A 25,339-nucleotide genomic window follows, 5' to 3' on the forward strand; every position below is an offset into this window, starting at 1 on the left:
CAGAACATTGTTTTGCATATTAATAAATGGTTAAAGGTTACAGGTTAAATCACAACGTGACTGAGTCATAAGCTTATATCATTTTGATTCATGGGTAGCTAGTGTTGAGAAAGATGGCATTGCCTCTCATTACATCTGAGAGAGGGTAAAAGGACTTAACATCCAGCCTTTTATGTTAAAAGTGTTACAGGGTGCTAAAACAGAGTTTATCTGTATGTGATTTTGCTAATAGTTAAGACTGTTTAAAAAGTCTTAATCTCTAATGCTATGATTATCACCCAGTAGGCAGACTGAGGTCAGATGGAGGCAGGAAGGATACTCACCTAGCTCTAACTGCCCTCCTGATGTTGATCCTGCTCCCTCTGATTGCGTGCTTGTCAGCGTAGCAGCAGCTCTCCTCTAAATCTGTGCGCTTGGTAACTAACTAATGAAAATTAGTGGCCTTTAATAGACCTCAAGGATCTGTTAATTTTTAATGGTAGAGTAACCTGTGAGAAGCCTTTGAGTGATGTCATGATAAAACATAGGTTTTTACCTTTGCTGTTTCACAAAAGGTTAAAAAGGGAATGTCCAGAATTTAGACTTTTTGAATGCAGGATATTTTATTAAAGCAGTTTAGAAGGAGCAAAGGAAAAGCCAAATCACTAGATACATGCAGAACATACATGTGCAACTATGTGATGTGGTAGTAGAATAAGCCAAAAAGTAAAAGCAACAACAGAAACTCTTAACATCCATGCTAACTGTGTATCTGATGGGAAATTCATTTAACTGACTTGCATGAAAATGAAAATGAGAGCAGGTTGCTTCACTGTCTGCAGCCATCCACCTTGTACTCATCTACAAACTCATCAAACTCCTTGCAAACATATTTATTGACACTTTTACTACATTCTACAGAAGGCTTCTTTTCAACCCACGTGTTTGATTCCAGCAGATACTGCATCCTATAAAAAGAAAAAATGGTTGACCAGAGAATCATTTTATGAAAACACACTTTCCTTAATATCACTGACATACTCACATTCCACTTGAATCTTTTGTCGTGCCATCTTTGCCCATGATGAGATACTGTTTTTCCAAGTGTAATTTTCCTTTGCAGTGAACCCTCTTAGCAAACACTCGGACTGAGTTCTCACTCACTGACGCATCGTTATCTAGCAGAAGGATTAGACTCAATAAATTATATTCATTATAATCATAATATTTAAAGAAAGCTTTTTAATAAACATAATGAAACATACGATATAAGAGTCAGTTTTACAGCATCTTATAAGGCTTGTAGTTAGTTCACTTACTTGATCTGAGAACATCAATTACAGAAGTAGTGTACAGCTCAAAGTTACTCTTCACAGAAATGCTGGTGACCTCAACAATGTATGCTGGAAAACAAAACAAAAAGGCTTAATATGATTAATATTTAAAAATCATGATAGCAAGCAGTTATTATGTGATGCAAATAAATGTTTTGTTTAGAATACACACCATAATCTACGATAGGGAAGAAGCAAGCATGTTGGACACGGTTAATCTTCCTAATTCTTCTTCTTCGATTGAATGTATCTTGTAGTTTATGACAAGGTCCTATAAAAACATGAATGAACATGAGTGAGTTTTCAATTATACATCAACCTAATAAGGCACTGGAATGCTTTTATTCACAAATACTTGTCAGAATGTGTACATATTAAGCTAATTGCTTTCAAACACTATCTAATATTCATTGGTAGATGTCATTCATTCATTGTTTGCATGATAATCGAATACACAGCAGGGTGATTTTACAGTCATATGATGCATTTTGGGTCAATCAATATTTCTCATTCATAGAAAACAGTAACATTCACAGACGGTCGATATATATTACTGCATATACTATATTACCAGTATAGTAAGTATTCATTTACCCATCCAAATCATTAAATCCAGGTGTTCTTCCATGGTCACAGGTATCTAAAATCAAGTACCTAAGCATGCTTCTGCAAACATTTGTGAACAAATGGTTCGCTCTCAGGAGCTCAGTGAATTCCAGCGTGGTACCATGATAGGATGCACCTGCCCTTGCAGCTAAATATTCCAGAGTCAAGTGTTGGTATTATAATTAAGTGGAAGCGATGGGAAACAACAGCAATTCAGCCACAAAGTGGTAGGGCAGTCAAATCACAGTGTGGGGTTGGCAGATTTTGAGGCACGAGCGCACAGAGGTCGCCAGATTTCTGCAGAGTCAGTACCTACAAACTTCATGTGGCCTTCAGGTTGGCATTTCTCAAGCTTCTCATGCTCTTCCTCCCTGATGTAGCTATCACTTGGTATAGCTAGATCTATTGCTGCAGCCATCTTCCTCTGCTTCTCCACTACTACTTTGTCTGGCTGCTTAGCCATCACCAGTTTGTTAGTCTGATAGGATCTTAGCTTGGTTATCACATTTTGACCTCAGGTCTTACTCAGCACAGATGTTCCAGTACAGACACTTTGGTTATGATAATCCTGTCCAGAGAGGTGGCTGCGGGCTGCTTTTAGACCCACTAACCACTAAGCATCGTTGTTATGTGTTGCATCCTTCTCCCATATGTTTTTCTAGTTTTCCTTCATTTCCAGGCTGAGTGGGGCTGTTCTCATATTGTTCCCCTGCCACCTAGAGTACTCCTTGAATGGTTCAGTGGAGTATAGCTGGTTTATTCTCCTGCTTTCTATCTCTGTATTCTACCTCATCAAGGGGTGAGCCAAGGCTGGGATCCTTTTTTTGGCAGGCCTCGGATTACTTCTTAGACCCTTTGTCAGTTGACACTGTTCTGCAGTTGGCTAACTGACCTTTATCTTGACCTCTAGTCTCCTTATCCATACAGGGTACTGCTCCTTGTGGCCCTTCATCTTGTAGCCAAGTATCTGAAGGATAACTGTTGCTGTGATATAGATCACCTGGTTGATTTCAGTGATGGTCGCAGTAGGGATACTCTGTAACTCTGGATTAAATCTTATGGTAGATGTTCAGAGTTTTGGTACTCATTCATGGAGGGTCCAGCTTAGCTGGGATCTTCTCTTTCAGGTCAGTTGCTCTGGCTTTTAATGTACCTGTTTTTTCTTGATACCTGATCTCAGTGTGTGGGGATGATGATATCTCCCTCCTAACCTGATATCCTGATTCTCCCTTGCTATAGCATTTGTGTTGTATCTCATCAATCTCTAGTTGCAATAGCAGTTGCTTCTTGAAAATGTTGGAACACTGAGCTACCAGTGTTTTGAATGTTAGTCTAGATCAGGGGTGCCCAATCCCAGTCCTCGAGAGCTACTATCCTGCAGCTTTTAGATGCATCCCTACTCCAACACAGCTGAATCAAATGGTTTGATCTCTACAGCATGCCATCATGTTTGGCAAAGGCCTGATAACAAGCCATTCATTTGATTCAGCTGTGTGGGAACAAGGATGCATCTAAAAGCTGCAGGACAGTAGCTCTCGAGGACCGGGATTGGGCACCCCTGATCTAGATGAAGAATTCATCGGTCCCACATCCTCTTTCACTAGGGTTACATGTATAGTAGCGTTACAGCAGTTCTCTATTATCATCCCTTATCAACTTATGTTTTGTCCTAGTAGCCTAATTCTCATCAGTATACCCTGGTACCTCAACACCTGACGCACACCTTGTTAATCCTGGAGACATCCGAGCCACTATGGCTTTATTTATGTCTCGCTCATCCGATGTGGGTGTATTTAGGTGCACCCTTAATGAGCCCTGTGAAAAATTTCTTTCTTACATTAAATGAAAAAGGAGTTTCAACAGAGTCTGTGCAGCCCAATCACAAATATGGGCTAGTGGTCTGTGGCAAAAGCAGTTTAAAGAAAATTTCATCTAATTTTGAGTTATGCTTTACAAACAGCACTGATAATAAAATAAAGATTGTTTCAGCTGAGATAGTTACATTAATTTGACTGTTTCAGTGTTTTCCAGATTTAGATGTTTCAGTTTAGACAGAGGCCCTAATAAAGATTGAACAGTAAAAGTATTTTCCTACTTTCTGCGCATTGGCACACGTCCTCCGAACACAATGTGGAGACCATCTTGCTTCTTTGCGGTGCAGAATAGAACACAGTACACTTTCGATCTGCAGGAAAAACACAAATAGTCCTGATGATAAAATCCCTTCTTTCCTAACAAATACATACAGAAATTTCTGAAATGAAAATCTTACTTGGTTCATAATAATCATAGAACGAGACTGGAGCAGGCTGTAGAAGACCAACCGGTACCTGCTGTGTAGCTTCAAAACTAATACATTCCTCAGATTTAAAAAGCTAGAGAGATTAAAAAAATGTTTCAGTGTTGGCCAAGTACAATTATTGTATATAATTTGAATTCAGCAGTACCTCATTGAAGTAGAGCAGAACTTTTCCAAAAGACTCCTCAAAATGGGAAATGTATTGCTCAGATGGCTCCATTAGCTGGAGAAGACAAGAATTAATTGATTCTACGTTATAGCAAAAAGGAAGTTTCTGAAGTTTACCTTTGATTTCCTTTTATTCCTTTGTATTTTATCTATTCATGTCCATGTGTGTTATCTTTCCATTTAGTTATTTCCCTTCCTTTTTCCTTCCCCAGCTGAAAATAATGTGCCGGGAGTCCAGTGTTCTCACCGGTTCTAGTGAGCCTCGACCTCCCAGTGGGGCAACAGACTTTTGCAAATATGTGATGTCTTGATTAATCGAGCAGATATTTGAAGTTTACACAGCTACATTCTCGCCTGAAAATATCTTAAAGGTTTAGTTTGTGAACCAGAAAGAGTAATATTAAAACTAAGTAGCTGCCGCCATTGTTAGAAACTGGAATTGGTTGGGCACGCTATGAATTCTGGGATAGGTTGGGCCACAAAGGATACACCCAACAAATCTTTCAAATCAGGGAAAATGAAGGACGCATTTGTCTGCCCCATTTGGTGCATCCTTCGAATTGGGATGGCCTTCGTCGCCTGGCTGTGACGTAATCGGCCTAGGAATTGGGACACAGCTAATATATGGTCTTTTGTTTGATCATATGAAGCTTTTCTCCTTCTCTAACAAGCATCAATGAGAAACCTTGATTCTTACAGAATGGAACTTCATTCCTTGCTTCTTTTTTCTGCTAGCTGTAAGATATTTCAAAGCAATTTTATGGCTATAGGCCTAAAGAAGCTTTGTTCTTGTTGATTGTCAGTTTAAAAATAAGTGTATTTGGAGTTTTGAAATCTGTGTTTATACTGCCTGTGTCCAAATGCAGCTAAAAAGGCTAAAACGTTACTACATGCCAGACAAAATGATTTAAACACCTTGATTCACAGAAGCACAGAATATTAAACATATCCAGGTGTTACCATTTGTTCCTAAAGTGCAAGTGGTACTGATAAAAAAATGACACAAGAAACATATCACATGACGCAAACACATGATGCCTCTTTCATGTGAACATGATGGCATGATGATCTTAGCTTGTTATACGTCACACCCCAGTCACCCTCTATTTGAACTTTTGTTAAGTTCATGCATGTCTTTGCATTCTCTACTGAGCTACAGTTTTTACTTCCTGCTTTAGTTTGATAGTCCTTTGTCTCTCCTGCTTTGTATTTAGGTTTACTTTCCAAGTTTTCTTGTTGCTTATTAGCTGTGGTACACTCATGTTTCCACTCCTCCCTAATTGCCCTTTTGTGTCTGAGTGTACTTAAAGTGTTTTACTGTTGTTTGTGTTTTACTGTTGTGTTCACTACATGTTCTATGCTAGTTTTAGTTTATTTGGAGTTTGCTATCAACCAAAAAGGTTAACTTTTTGCTTACATCTGTTTACCTGTAGAGTCTGCTTCTGGGCCCTCACTCCTCCAAAATATGACATTATTTGTCTGAACTTTTGCTGTTTATAATTATTGGACTTTAAGTATTCATTGACTGCAGGACTGATTTGTGCCCTAATAATAATGGCTTGTTTTATTATGTGCCCTTTATTTCCTTTGATATCAGCATCCAGATGTGACACCCAGGACCACAGGTGTCTAAAACAGATGTGGTCCTCCCTTGCTCCTGCTGAGCAAGCAAGGGAGACAGTGATGAAGAGTAAGAAAAGACACCCACTAACCCTCTCCAAAGTTTTAGTTTCAGCCTTAAATCCACTCAGTAATGTGATGTCAGCAATGGCCATTCCTGTAAGATTGCTCTTCTGCCTATGGCCACGGAAAGGAAAAGAGATGTTCTGAGATGGCTCAGGACTTGTGGACTTTTTATTGCAGAGTTCTTTCTTTTGTGTATATTAATAAATAATAAATGTGATGTGGATTTTTTTAACTAACCTGACACAGACAGTGTAGGTAACAGCCTCTTTTGTACTTAAGTTGTTATCAACAGTTCTCCTGTATCGGGTGTGAGCATCAGACCCCTCAATGGCTGTTCGTCCCAGGTCTTCCTGGTCTTGTTTCTCATCATCGTAGTCATAGTATTCATAATTTTCTAATATCGGAACTAGATAGACAAAGATTAATGTAAGTGTGTGCCTTTTATCAGTAGTTGTGATTTGTTAGCATTTACAAATCTCACCAGTGTACTTCACTTTCCCCTCCACTCTGACACTGATAGACACCTGGTCACATTCATCCTTGGGTTCCAATAAATGGTAAGCCTTAACAATCTACAAGGGACATTTAGAGTCAATTATAGATCTGATTGATAATATATAAAACAAAGATGTGAATCCAACATACTTTAAACTTAATTTCTCCTTTTCCAGTCAGATTTGCAGTGATTTTGTTCCCTGTAAATTTCTAGAACAACAGACACAAAAAAATGTATTTAGAAAAAAAATTCAGAATGGGATTTAATCTTATATAGATATGTCTGAGTGCATTGTTTTATGATACCTTCAAGTCAGTTTCCACTCTTTCCTTCTTATTTTCCAGTTGAAGTGTTACAATTTCATTCCTTGTTGGGGATGTGAACTCTGCTTTCATTCTTGTTTCAGAACTGGCAGATTTCTTTAGCTCATACTCCGCGAGGGCTTCCAGGGCCACGAGGGTATCCTGGGAATGGTAAGAACTTATTAATATAATATTTAATATCTCTACTCTGATGGTGAATATATGATGTCAGACAAAAAGGGAAACAGGAGCTCCATTCAAAGATGTACTCTTTGGCTCTAGCCTGATCACCTGTGTTGACTTGAAGCCTCCATAATAGTTTTCTTGGGAGTTTAACCAGCAGGCTATTTCATCAGCCTCTTTCACATGCCCAAGCTGAACTGCAGTTAGGAGAGCATAGGCTGTTGTCTCTACTGTGATAGCATCCACCTTTTGGTTATCATCAGATGGCCAGAAAGAACAGCCATCTTTCCCTGGTAATTAAAGATGCATAAACAAATAAATCAAATAACAGCAAAGAGTAATGTAATTATTAAACAATATAATGCTAAGTGATCCTTCTTTCCAGATATACCAACTTTTCTCAGTTGATCATCCATTATTAGCAATATCGAGAAATTCAATTTAAATTACAGATAGCAACAGTGGATTGTACACCGATCACCCAGACTTTGTGCATTGAAGGTAAGTCCAGTCCAATCGAGTTCTCAGTGTTGGTATTGTTCCTACATAATCATAATAATTTTGTTCCAGAGTAAACATTGGAACTGACCATTGACATTGTTTAAGCATTTAGCCAAGAAGTTAGTGTAACCTAGCTGAGAAAATTTCTTTTATTTTTCAAATTTCTTTCTTTCTCCCTTTTATTTGTATCATTGCATTTTCACACTTTTACTTGAAAAAATACTTGTTTTGAAAAGAGGTGCAATCCTCTCTCTAATTTTATTTTCCTGCTTCACAGATCGCGATGGGTGATACTAGTTTAGAAGCAATGCTCGTCCCGCCTTCCAAGCAGGAGGATCACCATCACGTATTAGCTAGGTCTTTTGCACTTTGAGAAGTAAACAAGACAGGCTGCAGACAGTCCATGCTGAACTATAGGGGTCTTCTTGTTGATAGGAGCATGAGCTAGAGAGGCCATGTGACTGTGTGCCTTGCTATGTTCGCCCTGATACCTCATCTTGTATTTATTTTGGTGTCTAAAAAGCAGCTTGAACTGATTCCTGGATTTTCTCCAGATGGAGATGGCGAGCTGGTGCCCAGACTGAACTGAACCCTTGTTAAAGAACTTCATTCTTTTCTACCGAAAAACACCAAAGTGGTAACAAAACAATAACAGAACTGAAATTAAAAGCAATCTTGACCTGACTAATAGAACTTTGGTTTTTTTTGGTTTGTTTGCTTTGTTATGACAGCTTATTACTTGGTATTGTTGAAATTGTAAATTGTATCTTTTGTGTATCTTTTTCACTTGCATTCACCTCAGTTCCTGTTGTAATCCTGTCAAGCCTAGTAACTGGTCTATACTTTTGGCTACTTTTGGCTAGACTACTTAGCATGAGTCAGGGGTTACCTTAGCAAGGCAAGGCAAGTTTATTTATATAGCACAATTCAACAACAAGGCGATTCAAAGTGCTTTAGAGAGACATTAAAAAATAAAAAGCATGATTTAAAATTGATTAAAAAAAAACTGTAGATAAAATCAGAACAGTAGATAAAATCAGTAGTTAAAATATAAGTTTTGAAATTTAAGCTTAAGTGTGGATTTGGTGCTTTATTCAAATGCAGCTGAGAATAGGTGAGTCTTCAACCTGGATTTAAATAAACTGAGTGTTTCAGCTGATCTGAGGCTTTCTGGGAGTTTGTTCCAGATATATGGAGCATTAAAGCTGAATGCAGCTTCTCCGTGTCTGGTTCTGACTCTGGGAACTGATAAAAGACCGGATCCAGATGACCTGAGGGATCTGGAAGGTTCATACTGGGTCAGGAGGTCACTGATGTATTTTGGTCCTAAACCATTCAGAGCTTTATAGACCAGCATCAGAACTTTAAAGTCTATCCTCTGACGGACAGGCAGCCAGTGTAAAGACCTCAGAGCTGGACTGATGTGGTCCACTTTTTTGGTCTTAGTGAGGACTCGAGCAGCAGAGTTCTGAATGAGCTGTAGTTGTCTGACTGATTTTTTAGGTAGACCTGTAAAGATGCTGTTACAGTAATCAAGCCTACTAAAGATGAATGCATGGACTAGTTTTTCCAGGTCCTGTTGAGACATCAGATCTTTTATCCTTGATAAAAAAAACTTGAAACTGCTTTTTCAATGATCTTACTTAAAAATGGGAGATTTGAGATCGGCCTGTAGTTGTTTCATTTGTGTCTTGTCAAGATTGTCCTTTTTCAGTATAGGTTTAATTACAGCAGTTTTTAGTGGTTGGAAACACACCTGACATTAAAGAAAAGTTGACGATCTGTAACAGGTCTGACTCCAAAGTCTTTGAGACCTTTTTGAAAAAACTTGTTGGCAGGACATCTAAACAGCAGGAGGAGGAGTTCAGTTGACCTAAGATGTCCTCCAGGTCTTTGCTGTTAATCGGGTGAAACTGTTTCATGGTGTTTAAACAGTTTTTCGGTGGACACAGTACATATCCTGGATCTGCTGTTGATGTACCAACTGCTTGTCTAATCTTTTGGATTTTGTCTGTGAAGAATTTGGCAAAGTCATTGCAGGCCATGGTCGAATGAAGTTCAGCTGCCACTGACACAGGAGGGTTTGTTAGCCTGTCAACTGTAGAAAATAAGACCCGAGCATTATGGCTGTTTTTAGTGATGATGTCAGAGAAGTAGGACCTTCTTGCATTCCTCAGTTGTAAATTATAATTGTGAAGTTTCTCTTTATAATGTCATAATGAACCTGGAGGTTTGTTTTTCTCCATCTGCGCTCAGCTTTCCTACACTCTCTTTTTTCATTTTTCACAGTGTGGAGTTTCTCCATGGAGACTTTTTCCTTCCAGAGATAACCTTCACCTTAATGGGAGCAATAGTGTCCATTACATTTAACATTTTAGCATTGAAGCTATTGACGAGCTCATTGACTGAACCTCTGGACAGGTCAGGTGTTAATGGGAAGACCTGGTTAAAGATCTCACTACTGTCTTCAGTTATACACCGTTTTGTGATCACTGCTGTTGATATATTTGTGTGGGCTGAAATTTTACTTTCAAAGAAAACACAGTAATGATCAGACAGGCCCACATCAGACACAGTAACCTTTGAAATGCTCAGGCCCTTGGAGATCAGTAGGTCAAGAGTGTGTCCTCTATTATGTGTGGCCTCTGTTACATACCGAGAAAAAGAAACACAACTTTGGATGGGGCCTTCAGCTGTAAAGCCACATATTCAAAAGACTGAAAACTTCCAGGAGACAGCTGCTTACATTGAAATGATTCATTAAATAAGACAGCGACCCCCCCTCCTCTCCTGCTCACCCTGGCCTCACTGATAAAACTGTAGTTAGGAGGGGTCGTCTCGATGAGAACAGCTCCACTGTTACTTTGGTCCAACCAAGTTTCAGTTAAAAACAGTTATCATTAATTAAAAATGTTTTCCCAGCTAAGGATCTAACGTTTAATAAAGCCAACTTAAGTGTTTTAGAGTGTTTGGGAGCAGTCTGTGGCACACAAGGTATGTTTACTATATTTAAAGATCTTTTAGAGTGCCGCTCTCTGTGTTTTGACCAGGCCACATCTCTTTCTGTCACCTAAAAGTACAGAAATTTGAAAACCTTCTAGTAAACAGGGTCCCAGCTTCTCCTGGGAAAAGAAGCAAAGCATTTAAAGAGCAAAGAGAGGAAGCGTCCACACTCACAAAAGGGGGAGGAGCAAGCCTGAAGTTGGCTAACACCAAACCTAACTTGATCATTTATTTATTATACTATATAACTTATTAAATAAATCACTTGAAATGCTTACCATTTGTTCCAGAAAAGAGTTCTACATAATGAAGGGAAATTGTTTTTCTTTTTTCCCATATTTCAAAGCAATGACATCACAACAATGTGGCTGGTTAGTTGCAATTCTGATCCCGGACTAACATTATTATGGTGATGCAGAAACAGCCCTTACATAAGAATATCAGATACACCTACTTTTAACAGCCCCTGCTTTAAGTTTTGCCCATGTACGTGAATGATCTGTTCCTTCTGGCAGGCACACTGAGAGGCAATAGGCTGTAATGGCAATGGCATAGGGATGCTGAAGCTCCGCTAGGTGTGATAGGAGATATGATGTCGATCTCAAAATACTTGCTTCCTAGCGGCAGAATAAAGAATAAGTGAAAAAAAAATGCAAATTATTAATTGCCATTTATAAGAGAAACATCATAATCATACAAACATGTTGTACTGGGAGATATTACTATTTAAATTAAATGTTATCATTCCAACTTTTGATGACGTTCTGCTTTCTTCATTTTTCTGATCAATAGTGTTTGAAATTTGATCATAAAATAAACTTCTGTTAAGCGTATTTTTGTATTTGATGAGTCATCAGAGTTATGAGGATTCATCCTCAGTGCAACTTGACTCTTGATATTTTAATTAGCTTTTGAGATGATTGACTACGTTGTCCCACTGTCACTGCTAATAACAGTTAGCACAGACAGTAGGTTCAAATATCAACTTACCACATCATTTCGCACTTCAAGCTGGAGGAATTCAAGGGACCGGTACAATGCAATAGTCATAAACGCAGTCATGGATGCATCTTGGTTTTTGCCTTTCTACATTAAACACACAGAAACAGTAGTGTGCATTCAAATGTATGTACTTCAGATTTATCTATAAAAATCTGATACTGGGTTTACATATAGGCCAACATGCAGACCATGTTTTAACTTTTGAGAGAAGTTACCAGGACTCCTCTGTGTATCACAGGATTTGGATCACTGAACGACCCATCCTGAGTATTCTGTATTTTGAGCAGGTATTTGACTGGTTTCCTGATATTTATTTCTGGCACAACTTTATTAATTCGACCCTGTAGTCCAAAAACGGCTGTTTGGCGTTGTGCCACCAATGAAAATATTTTCACTACAAGGGCAGTCACCCTGAGGACAAAAGAAGATAAACAAGTGAAAAGAGCATATGGAAAAGTTTGTTTAATAGTCGTACAGAGTAAAAATGAAGAAAATTTGTTTTTATGTGACACTGTGACAGTAACAACCAAAAAACAACAAAAATTGAAGAAGTAATAATAATAGTGGCAATAACAAATACTCACCAATTACTGCTGTGTGGCATTGTATAGAATGAGCCATAAGATCCATCAGCTTTGGTTCCCCATTTTGTCATAACCCACGTATAGCCTGATTAAATATATATATATATATGTATGTATATAATATTTACAACATAACTGCTTTTTCAGTTACACCAGACAACATATTCAATCGACCAGCCCAACCTAATTTTCAGTGCCACAGATCAATATTATATATATTATTTGTTATTTTTAATGGAAATTGAAGAAGAGAACATTTGAAAAAAAATTAAAAAAAGAAGAACTAGTTGAGAACCAGTTACACCAAAATAGTTAATTTATAGGGTTTAAAAGACAGAGTTCTTCACCTGATCCAGTGAAAGAATGCAGCACAATATTAATTGTGTTTGTGTCACATCATAAGTCTTGTTACGTAATTAATTTATTCAGTTAATAAATGTTTCAGGGGTTGTGGCAGGAAATGTCATCCAATTGCTTCACAATACGGGGCGCTAACAAGAGTATATGTAGTGGATTTTTTCCTCATGGTGTATCTATAAAAGTAAAATTCGTTCTACTTTATAAGCCTACTTTAGAGAGGAACACCTATAATAGGGAGATGTGTAGTCTCTCATTGAGTCTTGTTTACGCTGGGGGCGACATTACAAATATGTTGCTGTTGCAACAGAGAAACCAATAACATAATGAAGAAAAACTTAATCCAGCTAAAAAGTACTCATTCACATTTGGAGAATGGCCACTAGTACAGCCTCGTGATGTTTTCTCTGTATGTATTATTGTAGGGTCTACCTTACAATATAAAGCATCTTGAGATGTGAGGTGCATGAGATGAGGTGCTTTATAAATAAATAAAATTGAAATTGAGTTCCTTTCTTTACTTTTTTTAAAGTATTTTTTAAAGACAAAGAATGGATTCAAGAGATAAGCCAAAAATATTAGAAATTACAATTACAAACATCCTCAATAAATAATAAAAATGTAGTTATACAAGGAATTAACTGTTCTGGTGTGTACCTACCATGCTCAATTTTATTGAGAGCATCATCTCTGCTTCCAGGAGGCAGCTCAAGCCACTGATTGCTCAAGTCAAGGTACCGGACAGCTAGAACTGTGGGAGCCAGTTTTGACATTGTCTGCTCTAAACATCCAGTTGGCAAAACGATCATCTTAGCAATTTTTTCAGGAGAAAGAAGTTTTCGTGCAAATGAACTGCCAAATCCCTTCCCTGTTAGATGAGAACACTGGAAAGGTAAGAGTCCAGCTATTTACGAACGTCTGTGAGTTGTATGTCTGTGTCTCTCAGTGTCTACCTTCTACTGAAACAAATATATTGGAGCTGGAGTCAGGGACTGTGTCATCTGGTAAGGATCCATCAATGATCAAGGTCTTTGAGCTTCTCCCTATCATAACAAAAGTAAGCTGATATAAAGATAACATCTGACATGAAGGTTTTACTGAGAATACCGAATCACTCACCACCTAAGTTGAGGACTATGGTTTCTTCTTCTTCTCTCTTTTCAAATCCTTCCATCTATAACATAAGATGCCTTGGTTTGGATTGTTAATTACTATAAAAAACATTTCATAGAACGATAAACTAATGCATTTCACTCACCTGCACATTCAAAGTTTTTTCTATTGCATCTATTCCAAAGCTATTCTCCATATCATAGAGACGTATTTTGATGGGTATTGGACCAGCGACCATGGGCACAGCAGAGAAGGAGACAAACTGAGAGGATTGGGGTTCAAGAGTAATGTTAACGTAAGATGAGGTGGTGGCTGAACCAGGAGAGCAAAGCCCTTCAGTTTGTTCCATGTGCACTGCCACCTGTGAACATGCAGGTGTCCAAGAAGACAAAAAAATTTACTTATTCCACACAAAGTAGTTACTGTTTCCAGTGACACTCAGCGCTGATGTTGAGGTTAATCTACCTGCAGTTCGGAGTCATCATAGTTGTAGATAACAGGTGAAACTGACAGCTGCTCAAATTTTTTCACAAATGAGGGCAGTCTCAGAGACACAAATGACCTCTTAAAGGCTCTGATCTCCTCTGGCTTAACGACACAGAAACCTGAGTGAATAGAAATAAGTTGCAGTTAAGGAGCTCCTGTCAAAAATATCTGTGATGTGTTTATAAAGCACAGAGTTATTATTACCGGTGGATGGAGATAATGTGACAACCTGAATCTCCCATGTGGTGATGGAATCAGGAAGGAGCAATGAGTAACTATGAGAGTTTTTGATGAAGAGAAATCAAATGAAATCAAATCAATCATACAAATGACACAGTTTATACGGGGGTTCAAAGATAAGCTGCTTAAGTGAAATAATCACACTCACAGTATTCCCAGCAACACCAATAAAGATGAGTACATAGACAAAGCTACTGCATAGTGTAATTACGCATCTAACCACTGTATTTGACTGGAAATGGAAAAAATGAAATATGTTTATTATTAACATTAAAAATGCTTACGTTCTTTTGTTGGTGACTTCAAATTCTACAAATTCAAAGCTTGGGGGAAAATATCTTCGAATGTATTGAGACGTGTCCAAGAAGAAGTCTTCGATATCATCAGCGGTTGCAGCTGAAAACAAAACAAAACAAAAAGATAAACAAACAAAAGTTCATAGTCAAACTTTAATAACCCATTAAAAGCTACTGAAGTTGATCTTTAAAGTGTCAGTTTTATCTCACTCCTGCCAAATCCTTTTTGGAGTTCTTCTTGGATCATTTTTTGTCTTAGACGCTCGGCTTCAAGGCAGCACCTTAAAAAGACTTCAGCACAAGTTGGATTTTTTTTCACTAGAAGGACCCGATCTGCTCTTTCCCGACAAGTTCGCTCCATTGGGATTCGAGAAAATCCATGAACACAACACTCTTGCAGGCTTTCCTCTGTGTAGTTCAGTTCTAAAGGGAATGAGAAAAGACAAATGATGCACTTTCAGGTGGTATTTTTGTTATAAGACTAACATTTTCAATACCAGAATCCTCTTACTTAAGGTCATCATTTCCTGTTCAAGGTCCACTGAGCGTCTTTGTCGCACAGATGGTGAAGCACAGCCAAAGTCTGAATGCAACAGAAAAAATGAATAAATAAATAAATAAATAAATAAATAAATAAATAAATAAATAAATAAATATATATATATATATATATATATAGTATATATATATATATATTATTTTATATATATGTATACATATATATAATATATATATATATATATATACTATAATAATATAGTGTGGAACAAGAAGGCATCGGTGGGCAAGAGACGAAAACAGGGCGTTGTTGGAATGCTACTACGCAAGTAACCCCGGCGGAAGGGGCTACATGAATAGGATGACGGACCTATGGATTCTTCGATACCCAACATCCACAATGACGGCGAAACAACTAGTAGCTCAGTGTTCCAACATTCGAAAGAAGGGACTGCTCTCACAGCTAGAGATTGACGAGGTACAACACAAATGCTACGGCAAGGAGGAGTCAGGACGCCAGGTCAGGGGGGAGATATCATCACCCCCACCCGAGATTGGGTACATAGCCCCAAGTGCGATAGGAGAAGGATCGTTGAGTGCGAGAGGAACTGACCTGAAAAATAGGATCATGGCCAAGCTTGAAACCTGGATCCCCCGTAGCCGGTTACCAAGATTACGTGAAGTACCCTCAGAAGGTCTGCTAGATGATGTTAATGCAGCACTACGGCAATACCTACAACCACGATTACCGACACTAACAAGCTGATCTACAATACGGCAGCAGTGATCAGTGAGATGCTTGGCTACAAGTTGAACAGCCACAAGGGGCAGTACCCTCCATGGAGAAGGAGGCTAGAGGGCAAGATCAAAGTAGCACGGAGGGAGGTTAGCCAACTAACGGAGTTGCAGAAAGGTGCGACAAAGAAGGTGCCTAAGAAATACAGCAAGCTGTCCATACCTGAGGCCTTGGAAACTGCCAAGCAAAGACTCACAGCCTTGGCCAGCCGCTTGAGGAGGTACACCAGAGAGATAGAAGGCAGGAGAATAAACCAGCTGTTCTCCACAGAACCAGCAAAGGTGTACTCTCAGTGGCAAGGGAACAATAAGAGAACAGCACCACCAAGGCTGGAGACGGAGCAATACTGGAAGAGCATATGGGAGAAGGATGCAACCCATAACGGCAATGCTCAGTGGCTAGAGGATCTGAGGGCAGACCACAGCGACCTCCCTGAACAGGGTCCAGTAACCATCACAGTGGCAGATATCCAAGAAAGGGTCTCCAGTATGAAGAGTTGGACAGCACCAGGGCCCGACATGGTTCACGCCTACTGGCTAAAGAAGCTGACTGCACTCCACGAGCGTCTGGCAGCACAAATGAACCAGCTGCTAGTTAACGAGAGACACCCGGAATGGCTAACCGAAGGTCGGACGGTCCTGATCCCCAAGGACCCCAAGAAGGGACCGGTCCCCTCCAACTACCGACCAATAACCTGCCTCAGTACTACATGGAAGCTCCTGTCAGGCATCATATCGGCTAAGATGAACAGGCACATGGGTCAATACATGAGCGGGACACAGAAAGGAATTGGCAAGAATACCAGAGGCGCAAAACACCAGCTACTGGTAGACAGAACAGTCAGCCGAGACTGCAAGACCAGACTGACCAACCTGTGCACTGCCTGGATTGATTACAAGAAGGCCTATGACTCAATGCCCCACAGCTGGATACTGGAATGCCTAGAATTGTACAAGATCAATGGGACCCTAAGAGCCTTCATCAGGAACTCAATGGGGATGTGGCGTACAACACTAGAGGCCAACTCCAAGCCCATAGCACAAGTCACCATCAAGTGCGGGATCTACCAAGGAGATGCTCTGTCCCCACTGCTGTTCTGCATAGGCCTGAACCCCCTCAGTGAGATCATTAACAAGACTGGCTACGGATACCGACTACGGAACGGAGCAGTTGTCAGCCACCTCCTGTACATGGATGACATCAAGCTGTATGCCAAGAGTGAACGAGACATCGATTCACTGATCCACACTACCAGGCTATACAGCAATGACATTGGAATGTCGTTCGGACTGGAGAAGTGTAGTCGGATGGTAACAAAGAGAGGGAAGGTAGTCAGAACTGAGGGGATTGAACTACCAGAAGGCAACATTGCAGACATAGAGGACAGTTACAAGTACCTGGGGATCCCGCAGGCAAATGGGAACCATGAAGAGGCCGCTAGAAAGGCTGCAACCACCAAGTACCTGCAGAGGGTCAGGCAAGTCCTGAGGAGTCAGCTGAATGGTAAGAACAAGATCCGGGCCATCAACACGTACGCCCTGCCCGTGATCAGGTACCCTGCTGGGGTAATAGGCTGGCCAAAGGAGGAGATAGAAGCCACTGACATAAAGACAAGAAAGCTCCTTACCATGCATGGAGGGTTTCACCCCAAGTCCAGCACCCTGAGGCTGTACGCTAAGCGGAAGGAAGGGGGCCGGGGACTGGTGAGTGTCAGCACCACAGTCCAGGATGAGACAAGGAACATCCAAGAATACATTGGGAAGATGGCCCCAACTGACCGAGTGCTCAGTGAATACCTCAGGCAGCAGAAACCCAAGAAAGAGGAGGGAGACGAGGAACCATCATGGAAGGACAGGCCCCTGCACGGTATGTACCACCGGCAGATAGAGGAGGTGGCTGATATCCAGAAATCCTACCAGTGGCTGGACAAAGCTGGACTGAAAGACAGCACAGAGGCACTAATCATGGCAGCACAAGAACAAGCTCTGAGTACAAGATCCATAGAGGCTGGGGTCTATCACACCAGGCAAGACCCCAGGTGCAGGCTGTGTAAAGATGCCCCAGAGACAATCCAGCACATAACAGCAGGGTGCAAGATGCTAGCAGGCAAGGCATACATGGAACGCCAAACCAAGTGGCCGGCATAGTGTACAGGAACATCTGTGCCGAGTATAACCTGGAAGTCCCGAGGTCAAAATGGGAGATGCCCCCAAGGGTGGTGGAGAATGACCGAGCTAAGATCCTGTGGGACTTCCAGATACAGACGGACAAAATGGTGGTGGCTAACCAACCGGACATAGTGGTGGTAGACAAACAGAAGAAGACGGCCGTAGTGATCGATGTAGCGGTTCCGAATGACAGCAATATCAGGAAGAAGGAACACGAGAAGCTGGAGAAATACCAAGGGCTCAGAGAAGAGCTCGAGAGGATGTGGAGGGTGAAGGTAACGGTGGTCCCCGTGGTAATCGGAGCACTAGGTGCGGTGACTCCCAAGCTAGGCGAGTGGCTCCAGCAGATCCCGGGAATAACATCGGAGATCTCTGTCCAGAAGAGCGCAGTCCTGGGAACAGCTAAGATACTGCGCAGGACCCTCAAGCTCCCAGGCCTCTGGTAGAGGACCCGAGCTTGAAGGATAAACCGCCCGCAGGGGCGTGCTGGGTGTTTTTTTTTTTTATATATATATATATATATATATATATATATAGATAGATAGATAGATATAGATATATAGATAGATATAAAATTAACAGTAACAGTCAGCATACCTCATACATTTGCTCAACAGTAGCTTTATTTTAACTTTCAGCTTTTGTCTATTTAAAAAATCCTTGTTGCTTTTTAAGGTCAACAGGGCCCATATTACAAGAATAACACAATAGTGGTGTGTAATCAGCACTTCCTAAGACTTTTTTGAACCCATATTTTGGATAACTGTCTATTCCAGCAGACAACCATTTATTTGACACCAAATATAAAACACAAACTCTTTTCATTTAGTATTTTCATTTCAATGTTAATTTTTCTCTTACCCTTTCTCCATACAGACAGATCGTTAGATACAGCAGCCAAGCCAGCGTCTAACAGAACTGATGCTGAGTCAGGTCCTCCACCATAGGAACAACCCAGATCATATGAGTTCATAGTAGAGAATACCTGACAATTGAGAAGAAAATCTTAGACTTACTACTATGATTACCTATAAATGACAAAAAAATACCATAAGTATGAAAGTAGTGTGTGAGACTGTAACCTGTTTGGGTGTGAGTTTATTGTCAGCATTGAGAGCGTAGAAGGCCTTATCCACAGCCAGCAAAGCCACTTTTGCTCTGTTCCCATGTAGATCAAAGTCTATCTTTGATTGTGTTTTAGGTGCAAATGGACCTTTGGGTTGAACCTAAATTAAGACATTTAAGATATACAAGGATTTTCATTATTTTATGTTCAGTCAAGGAAAATTCAAATAGTACTTCTAAAACCAAAATCAAATAAATCTATCAATATAAATACATGTAGACAGGGGTAAATCTAAATTATTTAAATATATGCTATGTTTGTACACTTCCATTAGTTAAATATTTGTATGTAATGTCACTTCCTGTGTGTGTGTGTGTGTGTGTGTGTGTGTGTGTGTGTGTGTGTGTGTGTGTGTGTGTGTGTTGGAGTGGGGGGTGTTATATGATGATCTAAATGATCATTGGAACAATTTATTAACCCCTTAAAAATAAGAGGAAATTACATAGATAAACTAATATTCATAGGACATATTACAGTGTCCTGCAATGTTCTTGTCCAAGTACTTATGGAAGTTATAGGTTAACGAACAATAAAAAAGGATCCAAATTAATGAGAATGAACAGATTTAAGAGCACACATTTGAAATAGTTTTGTTTTCTCTGCTCGTGCTGCACTTTTTTATCTGTTCTGTTTACTTACCTTGACATTTAGCTCACATTCATCCCTGACATCTACCCACACTGAATCAGCTATGACGTGACCGTTAGTGTTGTGATAGTAGCCAATCACACGGAAAGATGGAACCATATTATGTGTTATCTGCAGTCGGTGTTTAGCTGATATACCAAGTAGGAGTGAGCCGGTGTTTACTACAATTCCCCGGCTTAAGACCTGAAACAAAGACAATTAAAACGTGTTTAATCAAGACAAAATGCTGCTCCTTTATGAGAATACACAATATTGCATTTAGTCAGATATTTCTGACCATGTAGTGTATATATCCACTGCGTGGGCTGTTGATGGTGTTGAATGTTATGGTAAGGAATTCATTCACAGAGTAGATCCTGCTGGTAAAAGTCATGTAAAGGTAGCTGTCATGTTGAGAGGAAGCACGTCGTATTATTTTTCTCTCTCGTAATCCATTTGTAGAAACCTGTTGGAGGAAGATGAACAAACAGTTAAAACTGGAATCAAATCTGTTAAACAACACCTTTGAATAAGGTTGGGGATACTAACTTCAACTGTAATATCAGCTTTATCATGAACATTAAAAGTATTGAACAGTGCCCCGTCTTGATCAGTGGTGCTTTCCCAAGGCCGTGATGTTGGTAGATTAATATTTACTGGCACACCAGCTGCTGGAGAGCCATCTGGCAGACGCACGAGCACCTATATGAAAAACAAAGAAAAGTGTTTTATTAAAGATCATTCCAGTAATTTGTGTAACTATTCCCATGTGTTAGTTTCAGACATACCACCACGTCCAGTGGATATCCAGGAATAAAATGAGATCGAGTTCGAGAGAGGTCTATGGTGTATTTGTGGGCGAAGATTCGCAGGTAAACTTCTGCCTCTTGTATTTCACCACCTAGGCCAAAGAATTTACACAGTATTATCAAGAAAAATAAAAGGTCGTGTAATATTTCTCCATGTATTTGGCACATTGCAGTGGGTTTCTCTTTAGGTTTTAGTTGTATTAATATTAACTGCATTATCAGTCATATTGTAGTGTAAGTTCTGTCAATTAAATTAAAATTTCCATATAAAGTAATATATAGTGTTTGCACAGTAGGACAGTCTACTTCCACTAAGTTTCAGTAATTTAATAGTTTCATGAGATTATATTCCATCTACCCATTTTTATAACTGCTTTTGCAGTTGTAATGAAAATGGATGGGTGAAACTAGGGTAATGCAGAGACTGTACCACTCCCAGCTGACATATAGGTGAGACAGTGGGAAACATCTGGTGGTAACAGTATAACTTCTAGAGGGTAGAAAGTTTCTAAAATCTTGTTTACATCAGAGTCTGCAACTATTTTTTTCTCAAAACATAACTGCTCAAATACATTTCCAGAGGGTTACCCACATGGTGAGACTGACTTCTAAAAGGACAATGTTTGAATGATTTCAACACTGTCATATCTGCAGCTGTTGGTCTACTACTGTCCTTGTATGTTTTTCAAGATGCTTTATTTATTTAATTATATCTTGCTTTACTGTGACTATTATACATTGTAATTCCTAAACTACAGTATACTAAAGTAAAAGAGAAGCAGTATTTAGATTGGCTTGTATGTCCTGTGTATGTATCCTGTGTATAAATTGACAATGAAAAATATTCGAATCTTTCACTCTAACATATTGTATGTGTAGGGTGTACTTACCTATTTACCTATGTATGCATGCCTACAAAGAACATTACTGATCAAGTAACAACAATAAAACTACAGTTGAATAATTACAAACGGATGAATGTAAATATCTCCTTTACTTTGTATGTTGGTAACAAACACTCTCAAATAGAGTTGATCTCCATTTTCCTGCATCTTAGAGACAGTTGTGCTCAGCTGATTCTGAAGTTTTGCATTTGTCTCATTTAACCAAAGAGAAACCTTTGCATTTCCATCTTTGACCTGCAACAAACAGTAAAGCTTTAAAAAAAAATGCAACAATGCTGATTTACATTATGTTACTGATTTTAAAATTAGCAGGATTTTTGAATTTTGAATGGACTGTCTACATCCTCACCGAACCAGTCAGCTCTAGACCCTTGATAAAAGTGGTTTTCTGATCACTGGAGCCATGTTTTTTTACAACTCCAATTTGGCAGTGATAAGCTCCTTTAACCTTTTCACCATGTGTGTACCTAAAGAAGAAAAGCAAAGAAAGAAAGAAGGAAATATGATGGTAACATGTACACTTGAAGCATTCCTACAACTACCATATCTACAATTTTAACTGATTATCAATCAAGCAGAGGTCTTGGGTCTGGGTAATTGGTCACACAGGGTACAGATTTCCAGCTGAGCCTCGTTCAGGTCAGCTGCTGTCACCCTCAGCACATTCAGCGCAGTAGTTATTCTTGGGGCTTGGTACTCAGTCTTGAAGGTTGGGGATGATATCTCCTCCCTGACCTGACATCCTGGCTCCGCCTTTGTGTTGTACCTAATCAGTTTCTATTTGTGATAGAAGTTACTTTAGAACGGCATGTTGCAAAATCCTGTTGGGTCTCAGAGAATCCACAGGCCCCACATCCTCTTCATGTAACCCCTTCCACTGGGATTACTTGCAGCTCCCTATTCTCAATCACAAGAGACTCCACCCATCCTGCATCTCACCTGTTTGACCTACTGTCCTCTGGGAGGCGCTACAGGTCAATCCAAACCAGTACCAACAGACTCAGGAATGGTTTCTATCCACAGGTGATCTCCATACTGACCACATACACACAACCCAAACTCAAACATCAATAACTGTGACAAGCATACAACACACACACACACATGACAATGTGCAATATTACAGAACTCACTTTTAAAATGTTCATATTTTGTTTTTTTAGATTTGTTTTTATTGTATTTATTCATACATGCTACAACGGGGAGGTGTTTCTAATTTCGCTGAACATCCTATGTTTAATGACAGGATATGGGATCTGACTATTTTCAAGGTTTTTCTTGATATTAATTTGTAAAGAAAGCTTATCAGCAGAGTTATTTTAACGGAAAGAAAATAAGTACTTACATTGCTGAGATGGTGAATTGAAGCTCTTCATCAGTCAACAAAATGTATCTCTGATCCATTGCGATGTTCACATCAAAGCTTGGTAAAACTAGAGTTTTTTAACAATAAACAATTTTTCCGAGTCAACATATACTTTCTGTGAATTTTAAGAACAATATAAACTGTGTGAATCAGTTTATAGTAAACTTACTAAATTTCTGAACTTTGAACTCTCTGAAGGCAGCATTTGCTTCATCACCCTCATAGTGTGCAGTAATCTTCCACGTACCCGTTCTTTACGAACAACAAAGTATAGTAAGCGTCAAAGTTGCTTGACATCTTCACTTTTATTTGAAATTTGTTGTAACCTACCGAGAGATTTCAGGTATGGGGAATGAGTCTTGATGTACTCCTCCCTTTGCAATCTTCATGATTTTCAGTATTTTATTTCCACCAGCATTCTGTCAGAGAGTGACCAAAACACAGACCAAGACAAGAAGGCAGGAAAACTGTATGTCTCTGTCTTTCAAAGTTATATTTCCAAAGATATATTTATAAAGAAAATATATAATATTAATAATTATAACTCACAATTACTGATATGTGGACAGGTTCCTCATGAGGCCTCATCGTGTGGTCAAGAGTGAAGATTCTGTACTTCACTAAAAGAATGATAACATAAAAGGAATATAAAATGTCTTTTTTTTAAAGGTTCACCGTTAGGTAAAGTCTGTAGAATTGCTTCATTTATTTTTTTTTAACTTTGTTTTTACCTCTGTCTGCTGGGTTATAAATTGGCTGAGCTGTCTGAATGAAGATGTAGCCCCTGTGTTTTGACACCAGAACCCTTGTTAACTTCCTGTTGGGTGTGAAGGATTGGCTCTCTGCCACGAGCATAACGTAAGAAGGAAATTGAGGCAATCTTAACAAAGAATCCATGTTTAGCTGTAAAGACGTAAATTATAAAGTTAGGGTAAAGTGGGTAGTTGCTACTCTGTTCTGTCTAAGCAACTTGAGGCAACTGTTGTTGTGATTTGGTGCTATATAAATAAAATTGAAATGTCTGTATTGTTTACTTTCTGGTGAAGTTTGCATACCTTGAGCTTAACTAGTTCTGTCTTCTCTCTGCATGAAGCATTTCCCTTCTCAGACAAAATAGTATTAGAAACCTCATCCTCCAGGTAGAGACTAACAGGTCTGTTACAAGTTTCCATCTGGACAAATACTTTCTCATTAACACCCACATGAAACACATTTGGGGCTGAGATGATGAATCTGCACACAAAAATGAAAGATAGTGTTTGCTGCATCATTCATTAATCTATTTCCCATTAAATGATTTTTCGATAACTATGCAATCTGCAGTGCTGCATGTTCAGTATTATCTACAACATGAACTCAAGTTGAGTCTTAGGAAAGATATATGGGAATACTAATACATGTAATTTATTTAATTAAATTTATTTAATCTATAATGTCAATCTTCTATATAACAATCATAAATGAGTCAACATCGCATTAAAACATCACATTTAGTTCTTCCTAAATTTACCTGTTTTGCGCTGAACACTCCACGATCCATATTAGGAGCAGTATCACAAAAATGTGGCACCTCATCGCGCTGCTTTGATTTCTTTGCCTGCTTTCACACAGACTTTAGATTAACTGAGGTTTTGTTAGTCATCCACCCCTGTATTTCACAACATTTGGATCTTATCAATGCCCTCCCCGTGGTTTGTTTTTCCAGCTTGAGCTGAAAAAACATCTATTGCATCTTAAAGTGATAAAACTACATGACACTCAAGACATAATATGATAACAGTTTAATACTACTAGATGTAGCATGTGTCCTGATGTGCGCAGATGTGTAACATACATGTGATTTCCATAGTGTGAACATTTTGGTGTTAAAAATATACTTAATCTGTACAGATTTACATAAAACATAGATTTTAATTTTGCATATTACAATAGACCCTCAGGCCAACATTTCTGAGCACTAGATGTTTAATTAAAAAAAATCCTTTTTATATCCCTGCTTGGCTTGCTGCCTGGAAAGTGTTTATTCCTTTCTTTCACAATGTGTAACCATCTCAGTTCAAGCCAGATTTCCCGCATGTGATTTACAAGAAATCAAGTTCCCCCTCCCATACCTGTCACACTAAACAAATGGTTTATAAATGATTTACAAATAATCAGTTATGTTCATCATTATTCTTGGTAACAGCAGCTTCTTTTCTTTGAGCAAATCAGAGTATTTTTAATCTCCTATTAATAATAACTAAAGTGTCCCATTTAACACTGTACATGATCCATATTTGTGTATTGATCGTTCCCCTTTAAACAGCCAGTCTTTTGCAAATTGAGTGGCTCTGGTAATAATGACAAAGACTGAGATGATATCTAAAACTTTATTTTTCTACACAAACAGCTTGATAAAAGAAAATATTT

The 25,339-nt window shown here is 39.0% G+C and overlaps 1 protein-coding gene across 1 annotated transcript; it reads right to left on the reverse strand.

The window, feature by feature from the left end:
* Nucleotides 1-583: 583 nt before the first annotated feature.
* LOC102298489 (complement C4) lies at nt 584-24,574 on the reverse strand. The gene is made up of 41 exons (XM_042223784.1): nt 24,441-24,574; nt 23,986-24,163; nt 23,662-23,833; nt 23,480-23,550; nt 23,261-23,349; nt 23,100-23,182; nt 22,910-22,997; nt 21,914-22,031; nt 21,657-21,798; nt 20,639-20,751; nt 20,400-20,552; nt 20,149-20,316; nt 19,863-20,054; nt 19,180-19,323; nt 18,959-19,082; nt 15,147-15,218; nt 14,846-15,058; nt 14,624-14,735; nt 14,304-14,374; nt 14,079-14,218; nt 13,759-13,974; nt 13,620-13,674; nt 13,454-13,543; nt 13,162-13,368; nt 12,144-12,228; nt 11,775-11,970; nt 11,548-11,643; nt 11,012-11,174; nt 7,162-7,343; nt 6,874-7,032; nt 6,718-6,777; nt 6,554-6,644; nt 6,310-6,478; nt 6,099-6,183; nt 4,367-4,441; nt 4,192-4,294; nt 4,015-4,104; nt 1,486-1,584; nt 1,299-1,382; nt 1,025-1,157; nt 584-947 (listed from the first exon to the last, which is right to left on the reverse strand). Exons 1-41 carry the CDS (start codon nt 24,503-24,505, stop codon nt 809-811), a joined length of 5,085 nt encoding a protein of 1,694 aa, XP_042079718.1. The 5' UTR covers nt 24,506-24,574; the 3' UTR covers nt 584-808.
* Nucleotides 24,575-25,339: the final 765 nt, after the last annotated feature.

The sequence above is a fragment of the Haplochromis burtoni genome, unplaced genomic scaffold (assembly GCF_018398535.1).
Source record: "Haplochromis burtoni strain Fernald_Lab_line unplaced genomic scaffold, NCSU_Asbu1 Contig_120, whole genome shotgun sequence".
Taxonomy (NCBI): domain Eukaryota; kingdom Metazoa; phylum Chordata; class Actinopteri; order Cichliformes; family Cichlidae; genus Haplochromis; species Haplochromis burtoni.

Excerpts from the sequence above, each read along its gene's own strand:
- LOC102298489 (XM_042223784.1), bottom strand. The coding sequence starts at position 24,505 with ATGAGGTGCCACATTTTTGTGATACTGCTCCTAATATGGATCGTGGAG. Across the intron at positions 21,799-21,913 it reads GTCTAGAGCTGACTGGTTCG|GTCAAAGATGGAAATGCAAA; the intron begins GTGAGGATGTAG and ends TGTTTGTTGCAG. Across the intron at positions 6,778-6,873 it reads GAGTGGAAACTGACTTGAAG|AAATTTACAGGGAACAAAAT; the intron begins GTATCATAAAAC and ends CTGTTGTTCTAG.